Source organism: Aulostomus chinensis, chromosome 22 (genome assembly GCF_037954235.1).
Source record: "Aulostomus chinensis isolate RoL2024-O1b breed Wild chromosome 22, RoL_Achi_v1.0, whole genome shotgun sequence".
In the NCBI taxonomy this organism is placed as follows: domain Eukaryota; kingdom Metazoa; phylum Chordata; class Actinopteri; order Syngnathiformes; family Aulostomidae; genus Aulostomus; species Aulostomus chinensis.
The window spans coordinates 20,250,001-20,263,812 of NC_141341.1; the positions used below are offsets into that span (position 1 = coordinate 20,250,001).

At 51.6% G+C, this 13,812-nt stretch overlaps 1 protein-coding gene across 1 annotated transcript in view; it reads right to left on the reverse strand.

Annotated features, from left to right (window-relative positions):
• Positions 1-5,416, reverse strand: part of glcci1a (glucocorticoid induced 1a) — a 6,424-nt gene extending 1,008 nt beyond the window's left edge. Inside the window, exons 1-5 of the mRNA XM_086193912.1 lie at positions 5,274-5,416; positions 3,817-3,968; positions 3,041-3,251; positions 2,680-2,800; positions 1-2,605 (exon numbers count right to left, since the gene is read on the reverse strand). The exon at positions 1-2,605 is cut by the window's left edge and continues 1,008 nt beyond it. Of these exons, the coding sequence (XP_086050038.1) occupies positions 2,314-2,605; positions 2,680-2,800; positions 3,041-3,251; positions 3,817-3,960 (768 nt within the window). The 5' untranslated portion in view covers positions 3,961-3,968; positions 5,274-5,416 and the 3' untranslated portion in view covers positions 1-2,313. The remainder of the gene's footprint in view (positions 2,606-2,679; positions 2,801-3,040; positions 3,252-3,816; positions 3,969-5,273) is intronic.
• Between the last annotated feature and the right edge of the window lie 8,396 nt (positions 5,417-13,812).

Consider the following 13,812-nt stretch of genomic DNA (forward strand, 5'->3'; position numbering starts at 1 on the left):
TGATGTCACAGGTAGAACTGCTGTCAGGTGGTCTCATAGGTGCTCATTCGTCTGACTTCTCCACCACACAGCCGAGATGAGAGCGCCTCCAAGGCTCCCGTCTCAGGAACGCAGCGTGCAGCTGTCCTCATCGGTCTCATCCTTCATATTTATTCGAGAATGAAATTTACAGTTCTGATTCACTCAATATTCCAAATGATGAGCTTGAGATTTTCTGTCTTGATGCCAATTTGCGCTCAATGTTTCGCAACTTTCACACGCGTTCGGCGGCGTCTACTGTTCTACAGTGACGTCACGGTTTCAGCACCTCCATCTTCTAACATCGTCGACTCAGAAGTGAGCGCAGAGCATCAGGACATCCCACAGGGCTCCGTTTCTACTCTGAGGGGCGTTGGAGTTTGTTCTGCATTGCCTTCTCACTCCACGGACGACCCACCAGACGGCATCGTCAGCGCTCGCACGCTTGTGTTCCAGCAGCCAGACTCGGGTCTTGATTACATCACCAAACGCCGGTGGCAGGATAAAAGTGATTCTTTGGGAATACAAACTGTGATTTAAATCAACAAGTAAGACCAAAAGTGTTTGTACGTCTCCTCCAATCTGCTTGTGTAAAGAACCAAACGCTTCAGGACTGTTTGGTCATGTGACAGCACTGCTGAGTCAGCTACTTCTGACTCCAGAGAGCTGATCGATCACAGGGGTGGTACCAGCTGTTCAGGGTCCGAGCCTCTCAGCTGCTCGCTTCCATCAGTCTACACGCACGCGCACGCGCACGCACAAACACACAAACACACACATGCTGTCAGTCACAGTTCCCACTCCCTTGGCGACGCTCTGCACTTCACCATCACAGGTCTGGTCTGGGACCGGACGCTGCACACGAAGCATTGACTCGTTTGGAAATGAACGATGAGAGCGAATCTGCCCAGATCTGTCCAGCAGCAGATGTCTGTATGGACATACATTCCAGATTACCTGAGTAGAGACTCTGATTGAAGTACCTGAAGCGAGGCCGAACGCCCACACCGAGCATCTCTCTGCCTAAATGATTCCTCGTTCCCTCCTCGCCGTTTCTGGACAGAGTTGAGACGTGCGACCTGGGTAGTGGGGCTGGGCGATACCTCACTCCTCTCCAATCAGTGTGGTATGTTTCTGCAAGTGTGTGTGTGCCGTGATGAAGGAGCTCGTTGCAGAAAGGAACTGAAAATACGAGTCACCGATCCAGTACCCAGTAAACGGATCCAGAACTGGTCTGATACAGGACGACTCACTGGATCCGAGACCAGGACACGTAGATCTTCAATACAAAGGCTTTGATATTCTAAATACTCAGATCTTAAAAATCACCTATTTAACATCATTTTGGTTGGAAACTGGATGCAAGCGGCGAGCTGAAGGACTGAAGACGTCTCACTCACGTGTGACGCTGGCTGACGCTACAAGAGTTTGATGGCATCAGATGAAGGACGCCTCCAAGTGAGCAAAGAGGCGGGACAAAGACACCGACGGCGAGACGATGATGATCACAATACTCCATCGGGACCTGATCTGCTTAAACTTCATCATTTAACAACGGACCAATCAGACCCTCCGCTGTCACTACTCGTCAGCCAGAACCTGGCGCAACATCCCGGTCCTGGTGGCGCGTGTTCTGAATTGACATTTCCACGTTGTTCATGAACCCCGTTGAGTTCTGCAGGACGAAGTCATCAAATTAGCTACCGAAGCGAGTGTGGATGTGCGCCCAACCCTCGGGGGGGTGAACATCCTCCTGACCACAGCAGCGTCTTTCCGCCTCCACGCCACCTAAACATGCCCCGGTCGTTCTTCTCATAGAGCTATACATATACACTGTGTATATATACATACAGAAGTACACACACACACGCACACACACGTGTGTGTGTGCGTGTGTGCATGCGTTCATGTTTGGAGAGCTTATTCTTACTGTGAAAGTTGAGACAGAGGAGCACAAATATACTACTGTTTTAAAATGCCCCCCCCATTCATAGTGCCCCATGCTTCCCTCCGATGCCTGCATATGACCTTTTAACCTTTAACCATCAGGTCCCTGCCTGCCAGCAGCAGCTCAGACATTACGCAGGACAACATCGAGGTGGCGAGTCTTTGTGGTGGCGGTGGTGGTTATTGAGACATTGTTGCTACGTCATGCAGAGATTGAAGGGGGGGGGGGTTAGCACAGAGACGGAGGCTCCCCGGCAGAGCAGAGGGAGGTGTTGGTGGGACAGTCAGTGGTGATGGTTGGTGGTCGCTAGCGTGAATCCCGGAGCCAGAGGCCAGCTCTGCTCAGGTCTAGCTGATTGCTGGGCTCTCTGTCTGGGGCTCTGCAGTCTCTGAGGGCGAGCCGGCCTCCTCCGGAGGGTCGTCTGTGCTGGTGCTCGTGGAGACCTGAGTGGGGGCGCCATAGAAGGACGCGGCCCCCTGGGACTCATCCTCATCTTCCTCAGGCTCCGAGGCCGGGGTGAGGTGCAGGGAGCCGGGGAGTTTGACGGGGCAGAACGCCGAGCCAGTCGGGATGAAGTTGACCTTGTTTTTGTCGGGGCAGGAGAAGAGGGGCACGGACGCTGATGTGGACTGCCTGGAGCTGCACAGCCAGAGACAGCGCAGCGTCAGAGGTGATTGCATTTGGAATAAAGCAGCTACTCTCACATCATCTACCTGCTCTCCTCGAAGGCTTTAATCTTCTCACAGCCCTCGGGGGGCTCCCGCTTGAACATGTAGCTGTTGTTGGGTTTGGGCGAGGACGCGAATTTGGGCAGCGGTGAGCTGCTTCCGCTGTCTGTGAACACACACACACACACACACACACACACACACGAAGGTTACTGAGAGTGACAGGCTGCTGCAGCACGAATATCCACCTGGTGGCGCCGGAGGACAAACAGGACACATGCAACTGCGACTTCACTACACAATGTCAGACTGATTGATCCGTACAGACCAACATGGTGGACGGCAGAATGCTAGCATGGCTGAGCTACATGAGCTACATGTCACCAGCTAACTACTGGGACTGAACCTTTGTCAGGGTCGTAGAGGAGCTCTTCTGTGGAGTAGGGGCTTCCGTCATGTGACCCTGGTGGGCAGGCAGGCGAGGGACAGGGTGACAGGCTGGAGCAGCTGCTGGACCGGCCGGGGGCTGAGGGGGTCTGCGTGTCCATGCTCCGCGAGCTGCTGCTGCGCTGCTGGGGTGGGAACGGTGCCCTCCGTCCATCTGGGACTTCCAGGGACTGTGGAAGCGAAGGACAAATATCAAAGGCTGTCCTCTGCTCTTTATGCCACTCAAGAGTACACACAAGATCCTTCACTGCAGGGGCGTGGGGTGGGGGGTGTCAGGTCATCTGTGGGGTTCTTTGCAGGGTCAGGGCTGACATCATTCAGCACAGAAATCAATGAAGAGGGAAAATAAACACTGACAACTCAGAAATACAGAACAGGACGGGGAGGATTCTGAGCAGCAGGGCCCACTAATGATGTTCCAAATGAAGGAAACTAGAAGGTTTGGATTCTGGAAAAAAAACATCTCAGTATCAGTATTTCAATATGAGATCCTGCAACAGGATAAACATGCATTATAATTACTGCACTTCAAACATTACGCAAGTATCTAAGTACAACCAACACAAGAAGGTCAGCAGACTACTCAGAGATGTCTGAGCTCCACGGACACGTGTGACGTCTGGCCAGGAACGGGACACAAGACTGTGTGGAACCCTGATGGTCAGTAATCTACACTCCTCCCCGTCAGACGAGTCCACCAGAACAGAACCACGGGTCCAGGGTTGCCTCAGATACCTTCAGCTCCTCCTTCTCTCCGTTGTCTTTGATGAAAACCTTCTCCAGCTCATGGTTGATGCCCTCCATGCTGCTGGGCACCCTGGAGATGGAGGGCTTCGGCACCGTGATGTTGGACAGCGGCATCTGGGCTGACTTCGACATGGAAAGTGCTACAGCGCGCGCGCACGCACACACACGCGCACACACACACACACACACACACACACACACACACACACACACACACACGAGAGGTACAAACATGTTAAAGACCATGGTGCCGAATCATATCATTCCCTTAGGTTAACATGTTTTGTCAATTGACACCAATTAGGAACTAGATTTAGGGCTTCTCGTTATAAGCGCCGTCAGCGGCGTCCTCCTCGTTTGCTGCTGCCACAGATTCACAAAGCGACGAGAACATCAACATGGAGCACGCATGTGAGGCAGCGCAGGCCTCCACGGAGCATCACCGCGTTTGAACACTACGTTACAACCCCAATGAAATCAGTTCATTGGCACTGCCTCTTCTTCTATGGTTCCTCCCCAGCAGCCAATAGGATCGCTCCATGTGATTGCGGTGATTGAACCAGTAAATCAGCTCTGGAACAGAAGTTGATGATCTTCCAGGTTGAGTTCATCAAGATCATATTCACTAATGAACCCTCTGATGATGCTGGAAGCCTGGATGCTACGGTTAGCAGTGCTAAGCTAACGTTAGCCTATGGAGGAGCTACACCAGGGTCACATGACTTCAAGGTCACTCCTTCTAAGCTTCAGGCTTCTTGTGTCCCCTGATGACCTTTAATGACCTCCATGACCTCTGTAGGCTCCTTCAGGCCCTGTGCACACCTGCCACTAAGCTCCGTCCTGGGCGACTGATCACATGATCAAATGTATCATTTATACAGATGTTTGACAGGTAAAGTAGTTCCATCTTGGTGGTGGAGAACTTGGCAGTGTTGGAGTCGAACGGACTGAGGACGAGGCGCTCGTATCTGTTTGCAGACTGAGTCAAATCCAGTCAGTGATGAAGACGAGCGATGAAGGTGCTGAGCGTGTGTCTGACAGCCGGTTTCCACTGCAGTAACGGACGCTTCTCCACAGTTTTAACTGAAAGGTGTTTGTCGAGGACTGGGACTCATGACGCGGTCTAGACGGAACGGGGGCCTGCTTCGGATGTTCACATTCATCACTTCATCCTCGTGTGTCCTGTGTTCGAGCGCCGGTCTAGTTTAACTGGCCCCATCCTCCCGTCAGCTTTCTATAAGTCACAACTGTTGAGCAGGAAGTGGCACACGCCGGTTCCGGCTCCCTTTGCGGGTGAACAACCTGCATACTGAGACCCTGGTGCTGGTGAATGAAGGGTGAAGGATCACCGCTCGTCCCTCAAACACAGGTAACAACACTCAGGTGTGTCTTACACTCTCAATAATGCCTTACAACACTGCCACTGAGCGGAGGGAATCATTTACATGCGATGAGGAGGTGAGGGTGATCCTGTGCTGCTCTCTGATGCGTGGTGTCAGGCCTATGGGCGGTTCGGCGCTGCCCCGGGATGCAGAGCACTGGTGGGGGCTCCTCCTCTCTCCTGGTCCGTCACGGCAACATCCAGGAGTCTGAAAGACCATCACAGCTACATGTGACTCTCACGCATGCTGACGGCCAGAATCACTTCTTTAGCTGTCAAGCTCATCTGGTAAGAGCACACACGGGGGCACGCACTCACTCACACACACACACACACACACACACACACACACACACACACACACACACACACACACAGCTTCAACTGTTCAAATAAACTGAGAGCAAAGAGGTCATCCGGCTTTTGATGCTCTACAGAGGCGTAGGTGGTAAATGTCACACAACCTGGAAGAAACAGGATGTCTAGAGCAGTGTGTGTGTGTGTGTGTGTGTGTGTGTGTGTGTGTGCACGCGCATGTGTACACTGCAGGTTGAACAGCATGACAGGATCACAGGGTAGGGAGGTGTGGGCACAAATTACGGTCAAGAAAGACACCACCAAGGTGTTGGAGCAGAGATCGGAGTAACTTTGAAGCTCATGAAACTGTTGACGTGATAGAACATCGACGATATACCGACGCAGGCCAGTGTGGCTACAGACGGGGAACCTACAGATCCAAAGGTGGTTCTGTGGAACCAGTCTGAGTTCACCAGCAGCTGTAGGAGGCAGCCAGGTTGCCCTCCTCCAGCTCTCCTAGTTGGGCAATCATCCCCTGGTGCAGCCAAAGCTGAAGCATCATGGTGGTCACACTCCTGCTCTGTGTCCACATTTCAAAAACAGCAAATCTTTGACTTACAGAAAAACTGGACACCTGCTCAGTTTCTGATAAAGGAGAAAATTAAGTATGACAGCCCAGCACAGAGCAGCATGAAGTATGTCCTGGAACTGTACAGGTGGAGCTGACCTGTGCTGACTATCCATCTGGCTGCTGAGATCAACTCGGCTGCCTTCGCCCTGCTGCCGGCGAACCCCTCAAATGAGGGGGTGTTGCTTTGTTCACAAATGATTAGTTCAAAAAGAAGGAATGTTTTGTGTGTGGAGACTCACCAGAGCTGCTGAGACTGGGGAACGGTGTGTGAAGGTTCTACACACAGAACACAGAGCCCAAACACTCGGGTCCCCGAGCAGCGCGAGCAAAGACCTCAAGGTCATTTAAAGCAGCAGGACGTTCAGCCTTTAACCTGGCAGATGGAGACATGCCTGTCCGTTTGTCACAGCCACGGCGATGCTGGAGGCCCAATCATCACGAGCAGAGCCGGGAGCCGAGTGTCGGTTCAGTGAGTCAGGCGACGGAGTCAGAACTCCAGAACCAAGCACAGAACCTCTCAGACCTTTGATGTGAACTGATTCCAGTGATCCAGGACACTGAGAGAACGTTTGTGAGCTTCACTGCAGTGAAAGAACCATCAGGTGATGCTCCCACATGTGCAGGTATTTCAACTCAACACTTACTGCCCTCTACTGGTGGAAACACGGCTCACGCAGTTGAATGATGCTCATGCCTGATTGAGTGACACGTCATGTAGTGGAGCCGGCCTTCATCGCCAATCAAAGCCCCTCCCACCAACAAACCAACCGCCTCTGCAGCCAGGAGCCGCTCATCCTTAGACGGAGGAGCTGATGCTGATGTTTGAACAGTCGCTCACCTCAGAAACTGCTCTGGCGCTCTCTTGCGCGTGCATGCCAGGCATCAGAGCGCTGCACTGCGACCGCCACCTCACACGTGAAAGACACAGTGAGGGAGAGAACATTGCTGGGGGTGCAGCCAGCAGCCCGTAGGTTTGATTCTGACAATTCTGAAGGGGAGGAGTCCTCTGCCTTCGAAAGTGATTCTTATGGTTGGTCTCCAGACCATGACACACACACACACACACACACACACGCCGCATGTCCTCCAACTCTGCTCTGCCCTCCCTTACTCTTTCAGCTCTGTCCCCCACTTTAGCTAATTAGGACAACACCAGGGGTCCTGTTCAAGCCATCTGATGTGGAAGGTCAAAGGTGTACAGCGCTAGTGCCTGGGGGTGTGTCCAGCCCACACACATTCATAAAAGTTTCAGTGCAATGACAGTTTCGTTTGGTCAGACAAGCTCACAGTGGAACTGTAGCGTGTGAGCTTTTTTAAGTCTTTTAGAGGTGCCAAATCTCTGTGTGCTGAGGGGCCGTGGCCTTCTGTGTCCTCTGTGGTGGATTTTTCCTCCAAACAACCGCAGGGGAGTTCAGGGAGCGTTGCCCCAGCAGAACTGCTCTGATTGGCCCTTTAGTGTGCGGTCCCCAGGCACTCATTCCAAGGGACGTGTTAGCTGCTGGTGGTGATGAGCAGGACTGGGAACCAGGCATCACTCTCAGGGCATTTATGCTGTCACTTCCTGTGACCTGCAGCGTCCAGGCTGATGTCGCTTGACCTGAAATAGCATCGCGTGAATAACATCCAGAAGCTTTCAGAGACAGAGAGAAGAACCGCGTGGGCCCTCCTCAGAGGTCATTACCTAACCCTGTCTGAACCGCATGACTACTACGTCCTCCAGTCACACGCCCCGGGAAATACTACACATCCTGTACCACTCAAAGACAGTACTGTATGTATATACCACATAGTCACGGTACTTGTTGTCCTGATGTAAGAAGTATGTATTACAGACTCTCTTCTCTCCAGTTCATCTTTGATGTCACAAACAAAATCAAGTTAACCGACAACAAGCGGCATCTCTTGTTGCCCAGCGGACTTCAAAGACACGCAAAGAAAAATGGACAGCCTCTTAGTTGAGACATTATGAAGTGGGTCTCCTTGTTTGTCCAGAAACCTGCTGTTTACATGCTGGAGTGTTGCAAGTTCCACCTACGGGTAAATACCTCAGCAGGACCTAGGGAACATGAACACAATGCATGTACACACAGAGCACTTAGACTCAGGGTTCCCCTGTCCTGAGATCTTCACATGTATTAATGAGTCCAGTTTCAGACAAACCACCACAGGAAATTGACTCAAACTGAATATTAACAGGCGGCCCGGTGGAGCAGTGGTCCTCACTGTGTCCCCCCAGCAAGAAGGTTGTGGGTGGAGCCCCAGTTGGAGCACGGGGTCTTTCTGTGTGAGTCTCCATGTTCTCCCTGTTCCTGCTGGGTTCTCTCTGGTACTCCAGCTTCCTCCACAGTCCAAAGACATCAAGAGGGACCAGGTTAATCCAGACTCTAAATTGACCGTAGGCGTGGCTGGGAGAGACAATGGTTGTCTGTCTCTATGTGTTGGCCCTGCCATGGACTGGTGACCTGTCCAGGGTGAAGGCTGCTGGGATAGGCTCCACCCCCACCACCCTGAACAGGAGAAGAGGGGGAACATGGATGGATGGAGGGATGGATGGATGGATAATGGATGGAGGGAGGGATGGATGGATGGATGGATGGAGGCATGGATGGATGATGGATGGATGGATGGATAATGGATGGATGGATGGATGAGGGAGGGATGGATGGACGGATGGATGGATGGAGGACAAATGGATGGATAATGGATGGAGGGAGGGATGGATGGATGGATGAGGGAGGGATGGATGGACGGATGGATGGAGGACAGATGGATAATGGATGGATGGACAGATGGATGAATGGAGGACAGATGGATGGATAATGGATGGATGGACAGATGGATGAATAATGGATGGATGGATGGAGGGATGGATGGATGGAGGCATGGATGGATGGAGGCATGGATGGAGGGAGGGATGGATGGATAATGGATGGATGGATGGATGAGGGAGGGATGGATGGACGGATGGATGGATAATGGATGGATGGATGGATGAGGGAGGGATGGATGGACGGATGGATGGATGGAGGACAGATGGATAATGGATGGATGGACAGATGGATGGATGGAGGACAGATGGATAATGGATGGATGGACAGATGGATGGATAAGGGATGGATGGATGGACAGATGGATGGAGGGAAGGATGGATGATGGATGGCTGGATGAATAATGGATGAAGGGAGGGATGGATGGATGGATGAGGGAGGGATGGATGGACGGACGGATGGATAATGGATGGAGGGAGGGATGGATGGATGGATAATGGATGGAGTGATGGATGGATGGAGGGAGGGATGGATGGATGGATAATGGATGGAGGGATGGATGGATGGACGATGGATGGATGCAGGCATGGATGGATGATGGATGGAGGGAGGGATGGATGTATAATGGATGGAGGGAGGGATGGATGTATAATGGATGGAGGGAGGGATGGATGGATGGAGGACAGATGGATAATGGATGGATGGATAATGGATGGATGGACAGATGGATGGATAATGGATGGATGGATAATGGATGGATGGACAGATGGATGGAGGGAAGGATGAATAGATCATGGATGAAGGGAGGGGGGGAGGGAGGGATGGATGGATGGATGGATGGACGTATGGATGGATGGATGATGGATGGATGGAGGACGGATGGATAATGGATGGATGGACAGATGGATGGATAATGGATGGATGGACAGATGGATGGATAATGGATGGATGGACAGATGGATGGATAATGAATGGAGGGAAGGATGGATGGATAAGGGAGGGATGGATGGACGGATGGATGGACAGATGGATGGATGATAATGGATGGATGAGGGAGGGATGGATGGACGGATGGATAATGGATTGGATAATGGATGGATGGATGATGGACAGATGGATAATGGAGGGAGGGATGGATGGACAGACGGATGAATACTCACCAACTACTTTTGTTTTTGAATCAAACCTCTATAAACAAGCAGTTTTCAATTGGTTGCAGCTGGAAGGTTCCACGAGCAACGAGTGGGAACAAAGTCTCCACAGCTCGCCTGAGTGATGGGCGCCCTTTTTAAACACGCCGTTTCCAAGGAATTCCATGGGCGTGGCCATCTTGAGGCATGTCAGATTTTTAGTCCACTGTTGATGCATTTGACTTGTTGGGAAGGATTAAAGATAAAACAATCATTTTCAAAGACGGATTGGTGTGTAGTGGTGAGCTACGCCCCCCAGTGGCACATGCATGGCCCCGCCCATACTTGCAGTTACAATAATGACTAATTTGATTTTTTTCTGTGTTATAAAATATCTTTAAACGCATCTTTATGTTGACTAAATCTTTGACAGGACAAGCTATGGTTGGATGGAGGAAAAGGGCGTTGTTCTCAGTGACCAGTAACCAGCTGCTGCACGCCGCCCTCACACCTCTGCTGTGACAGCTCCATGGTGCCGGGTGTCAATCACAGCTCTGACGTCAATGAGCTTGTTGAAGACGTGTTGCTGTTGCTCGCCGTGTGTGGCGCTGCCGACTGCTGTGGAGAGAAGAGCCTCGGCCGGAGGGAGGAGGCCGTCCCTCCCACTGCACTGAGACGCCCTGAGAGGACGGATGGAGACGCTTTCTGGGCGACGAACAGATGTGAATGGTGGATGGTCTCGTCTACCGTTTTGAGCCTGGTGCTTTTGCACAGGCTTCAGAATCTGGATCAGTACTGTGAGCCCGTAACTGACGACCCACTCGTGGACCTCGGTCACTCTCAGCACTAACAAGAGCAGAAGGCGCAGAAGACCAGGACAGTAGCATGTGAGACACTGAGGAGCAGAACGCGTCCATCTGCCGTCAAGCCACCGAACCCGCCAGCTTCTACTGTAACACGCTGAGCAGTGGCGGCGGAGCCGGGATGGAGCTTCCAGACGAGAGGCTCTGCACTGCTTACCTGTGAGGATGTGACTTCGTACACCAGGGGCCGAGTGCACAGGGGTCCCGAGGCCACTGCCCAGTGAGGGGGGGCCCTGTGGCAAAGCCCAGGAAGGAAGTCCACCAAATGGTCCCTGAACTCCTCACCAGCTGTGACGGTCGTTTCCTTTCAACTGCAGACAGAGAGAGAGAAAGAGCAATGGAGAGAGAGACAGAGAGAGAAGGAGACAGAGGAATGGAGAGTTCACAGTTGAGGTGGATCATGTGAAGTACAACACCAGCCACTCCTTTAATTGCCTTGTTTTTATGATTTCATTTCAGATTTCTGCCACAAGAATTTTAACACAAAAATGTAACAATCATTGAGTTTTACTAGTTCATCCCTCCAAGTGATGCATCCAACCATCATTTTCTTCTCAACAGCCTGACACACAACAACCGATCCCTCTGGAATTCAGGACAGTTCTAGAATTTGCCAACAGCGGCAGACCGGAGGGTCTTTATTCTTCACGACACGTCCACTCCGAGCGCCGCTGTGGTTCCGTTTGTATGGCAGTCAGAAGTAGAACCACAGTGACCGGTTAGCTTCAGCAGCAGCAGCACGTCCCAGCCCGGCCGCTGACGTCCAGATGTTCAGTGGACTCACACACGTTCGCGCTCCTCCGGCCAACGCTCCTCCTGCAAGCTGCTCTAACAATAGAGGATCCTAGCGGACGAGGTAGGGGGCGGGGCCTCTGGCTATTAATCCAGGGGATTACAGGTTCACTCAAGGGGCTGAATTAGATTTGGCCGTGATCTTCCAACCGTGCTAAGCAGCTACACAAGGAACCAGGATGAGAGTCTGACTTCCTCACGCAGGCACGCACGCACACACACACACACACACACACACACACACACACAAGGTTCAGCCTCAAACATATTGGAGTTGGTTGTAGTTTTTTGGTCTGTGTTTGCTGCTCCAGGCCCTGATGGTCACAGCCACTCTTCTGTCTCCACACTGGTGGCGAACTATTTGGACATGCATGGAATAAATGATGGTGCAAGGGTCTTCCTCAGAGAGACGGCAGAATGTCCTCCTGGTTCATCCTTGTTATTTGAGTTGACAAAGCTCCTTACTAGTAAAACATGTCCTCTTCACTCATGATGACAAATTTCCAAGCTAAAGAGACGCTAGCGTGCATCTGTGCTCGTGAGATTAACCGTCCTACTGCCCGTGTGCAGACAGCAGATGACCAGAGTGACGCCCGGGTCCCCGGTCTCAGCTGATGTAGCTGAAAACCCTGCAATTCCAGACCCAACAATGCGGGGCACTGCTGCATGTCACAGAGCGCTGTGTTGGGACGGCAGCAGGGAAAAACCTTCCAGTTACTTGGTCCGGCTTTCTTTTATGTATTTGTGTCAAGTCACTTAAAATTGATTTTCTGAAAACCTCATAACTTCATACGCTGCTGCTGACTTCACACCACGTGTCATCAAAGGTGGCCGATTTACATTTGCCACGTATGAGAGAGCGAGCAGGGGAGGAGGCAGACGCTGGCGAGCGCCGGCGCTCCTCGGGAGCTCAGCAGGCTCCTCCACCAGCAGCAGTGAGGAGCCTGCTGAGCTCCCGAGCTAAAACTGAGGAGCCTCCAGCTCCCAGAAGATCATTAACTCTTTCCTCATTGGCTTTTTGCTAAAAAGGTCGGCAGCTACTGCTAGCACTTCAGAACATTTTCACTAATCTTTCAAGAACCCTAAAACCTATCGGAGGAAGAGCAGGGCTCTGTCTCATGAGACGTCTCCATCGGAGAAAAAGACGAGAAAACATACTTGTAAAAAGAGTGACTGTCAAGCCAAGACATGAAGTTGATACATAAATTTAACCTTTGTGTGCTTTGCTGAAGGAATTAAGAGAAAAATCTTGTGAATGGCAGAGAGTTAATAAAACATTTAACCTGTGGAAGGAAATAAAAGGACTTAATAACGCAGAAGTAACAGGTTACTGCGAAAAGTAGAGCCAAGTCAAAGCTGGAGGAGACTAAAGACTGCTGTGTGTCTGTCTGTGTACAAGTACACTAGTACTCTACTAGTACTAGTGTGTAGCGCCACTGCTTGACAAACCCAGATGGAGGAAGACAGAACGCGTCTTCTCCTCAGTGGAACGCACTGGTTCTCCCTCCTGTTCCCAGGTCGGTTCTGCAGTAACTGCTCGTCCAGCTGGTCACGCTCAACGCCACCGCTTGATGCCTCCACAGACGCCATCATTTAAAATGATTCTATTTTGCTAGCTGCTTCATCAACTGCAAGAACCAATCAGGAGCGGTTTTGCTACTGGGCAGAACCGTCAGGACTCAGTCCTGATTGGGTCGGTCACCTCCAGACTGGACGTCACAGTGGAGGTCAGAGAAAACCCTATGCTCATGTACACCTCAGGGACCGGTGTGATCCAGCGATGGTGACCGGGGGGTCAAAGACTGATAGGTCCCCTCCAGGTGACGTAGTCCAGGGAGATGGAACACCCCCCCCCTACACACACACACACACAAACTCCCAGCTGTCTCCGGTCCACTTCTTCAACCTCAATCACGACACATGACAAATGACTGAATGTAGTGATGGTCCTTCATTTGATCAAATGGTTTCATCAGAAAATCAAAACGGATCTAAACATTTCTGTCCAGCGCACAAATCCATCCACAGCAGGGCACAGAGAGGACAGGGAAAACTGCTGGCACCAGCTGAGGACTGGCTCATCTGGGTCACGCAGGCACTGTTTAGAAAGCTCATCAAATGG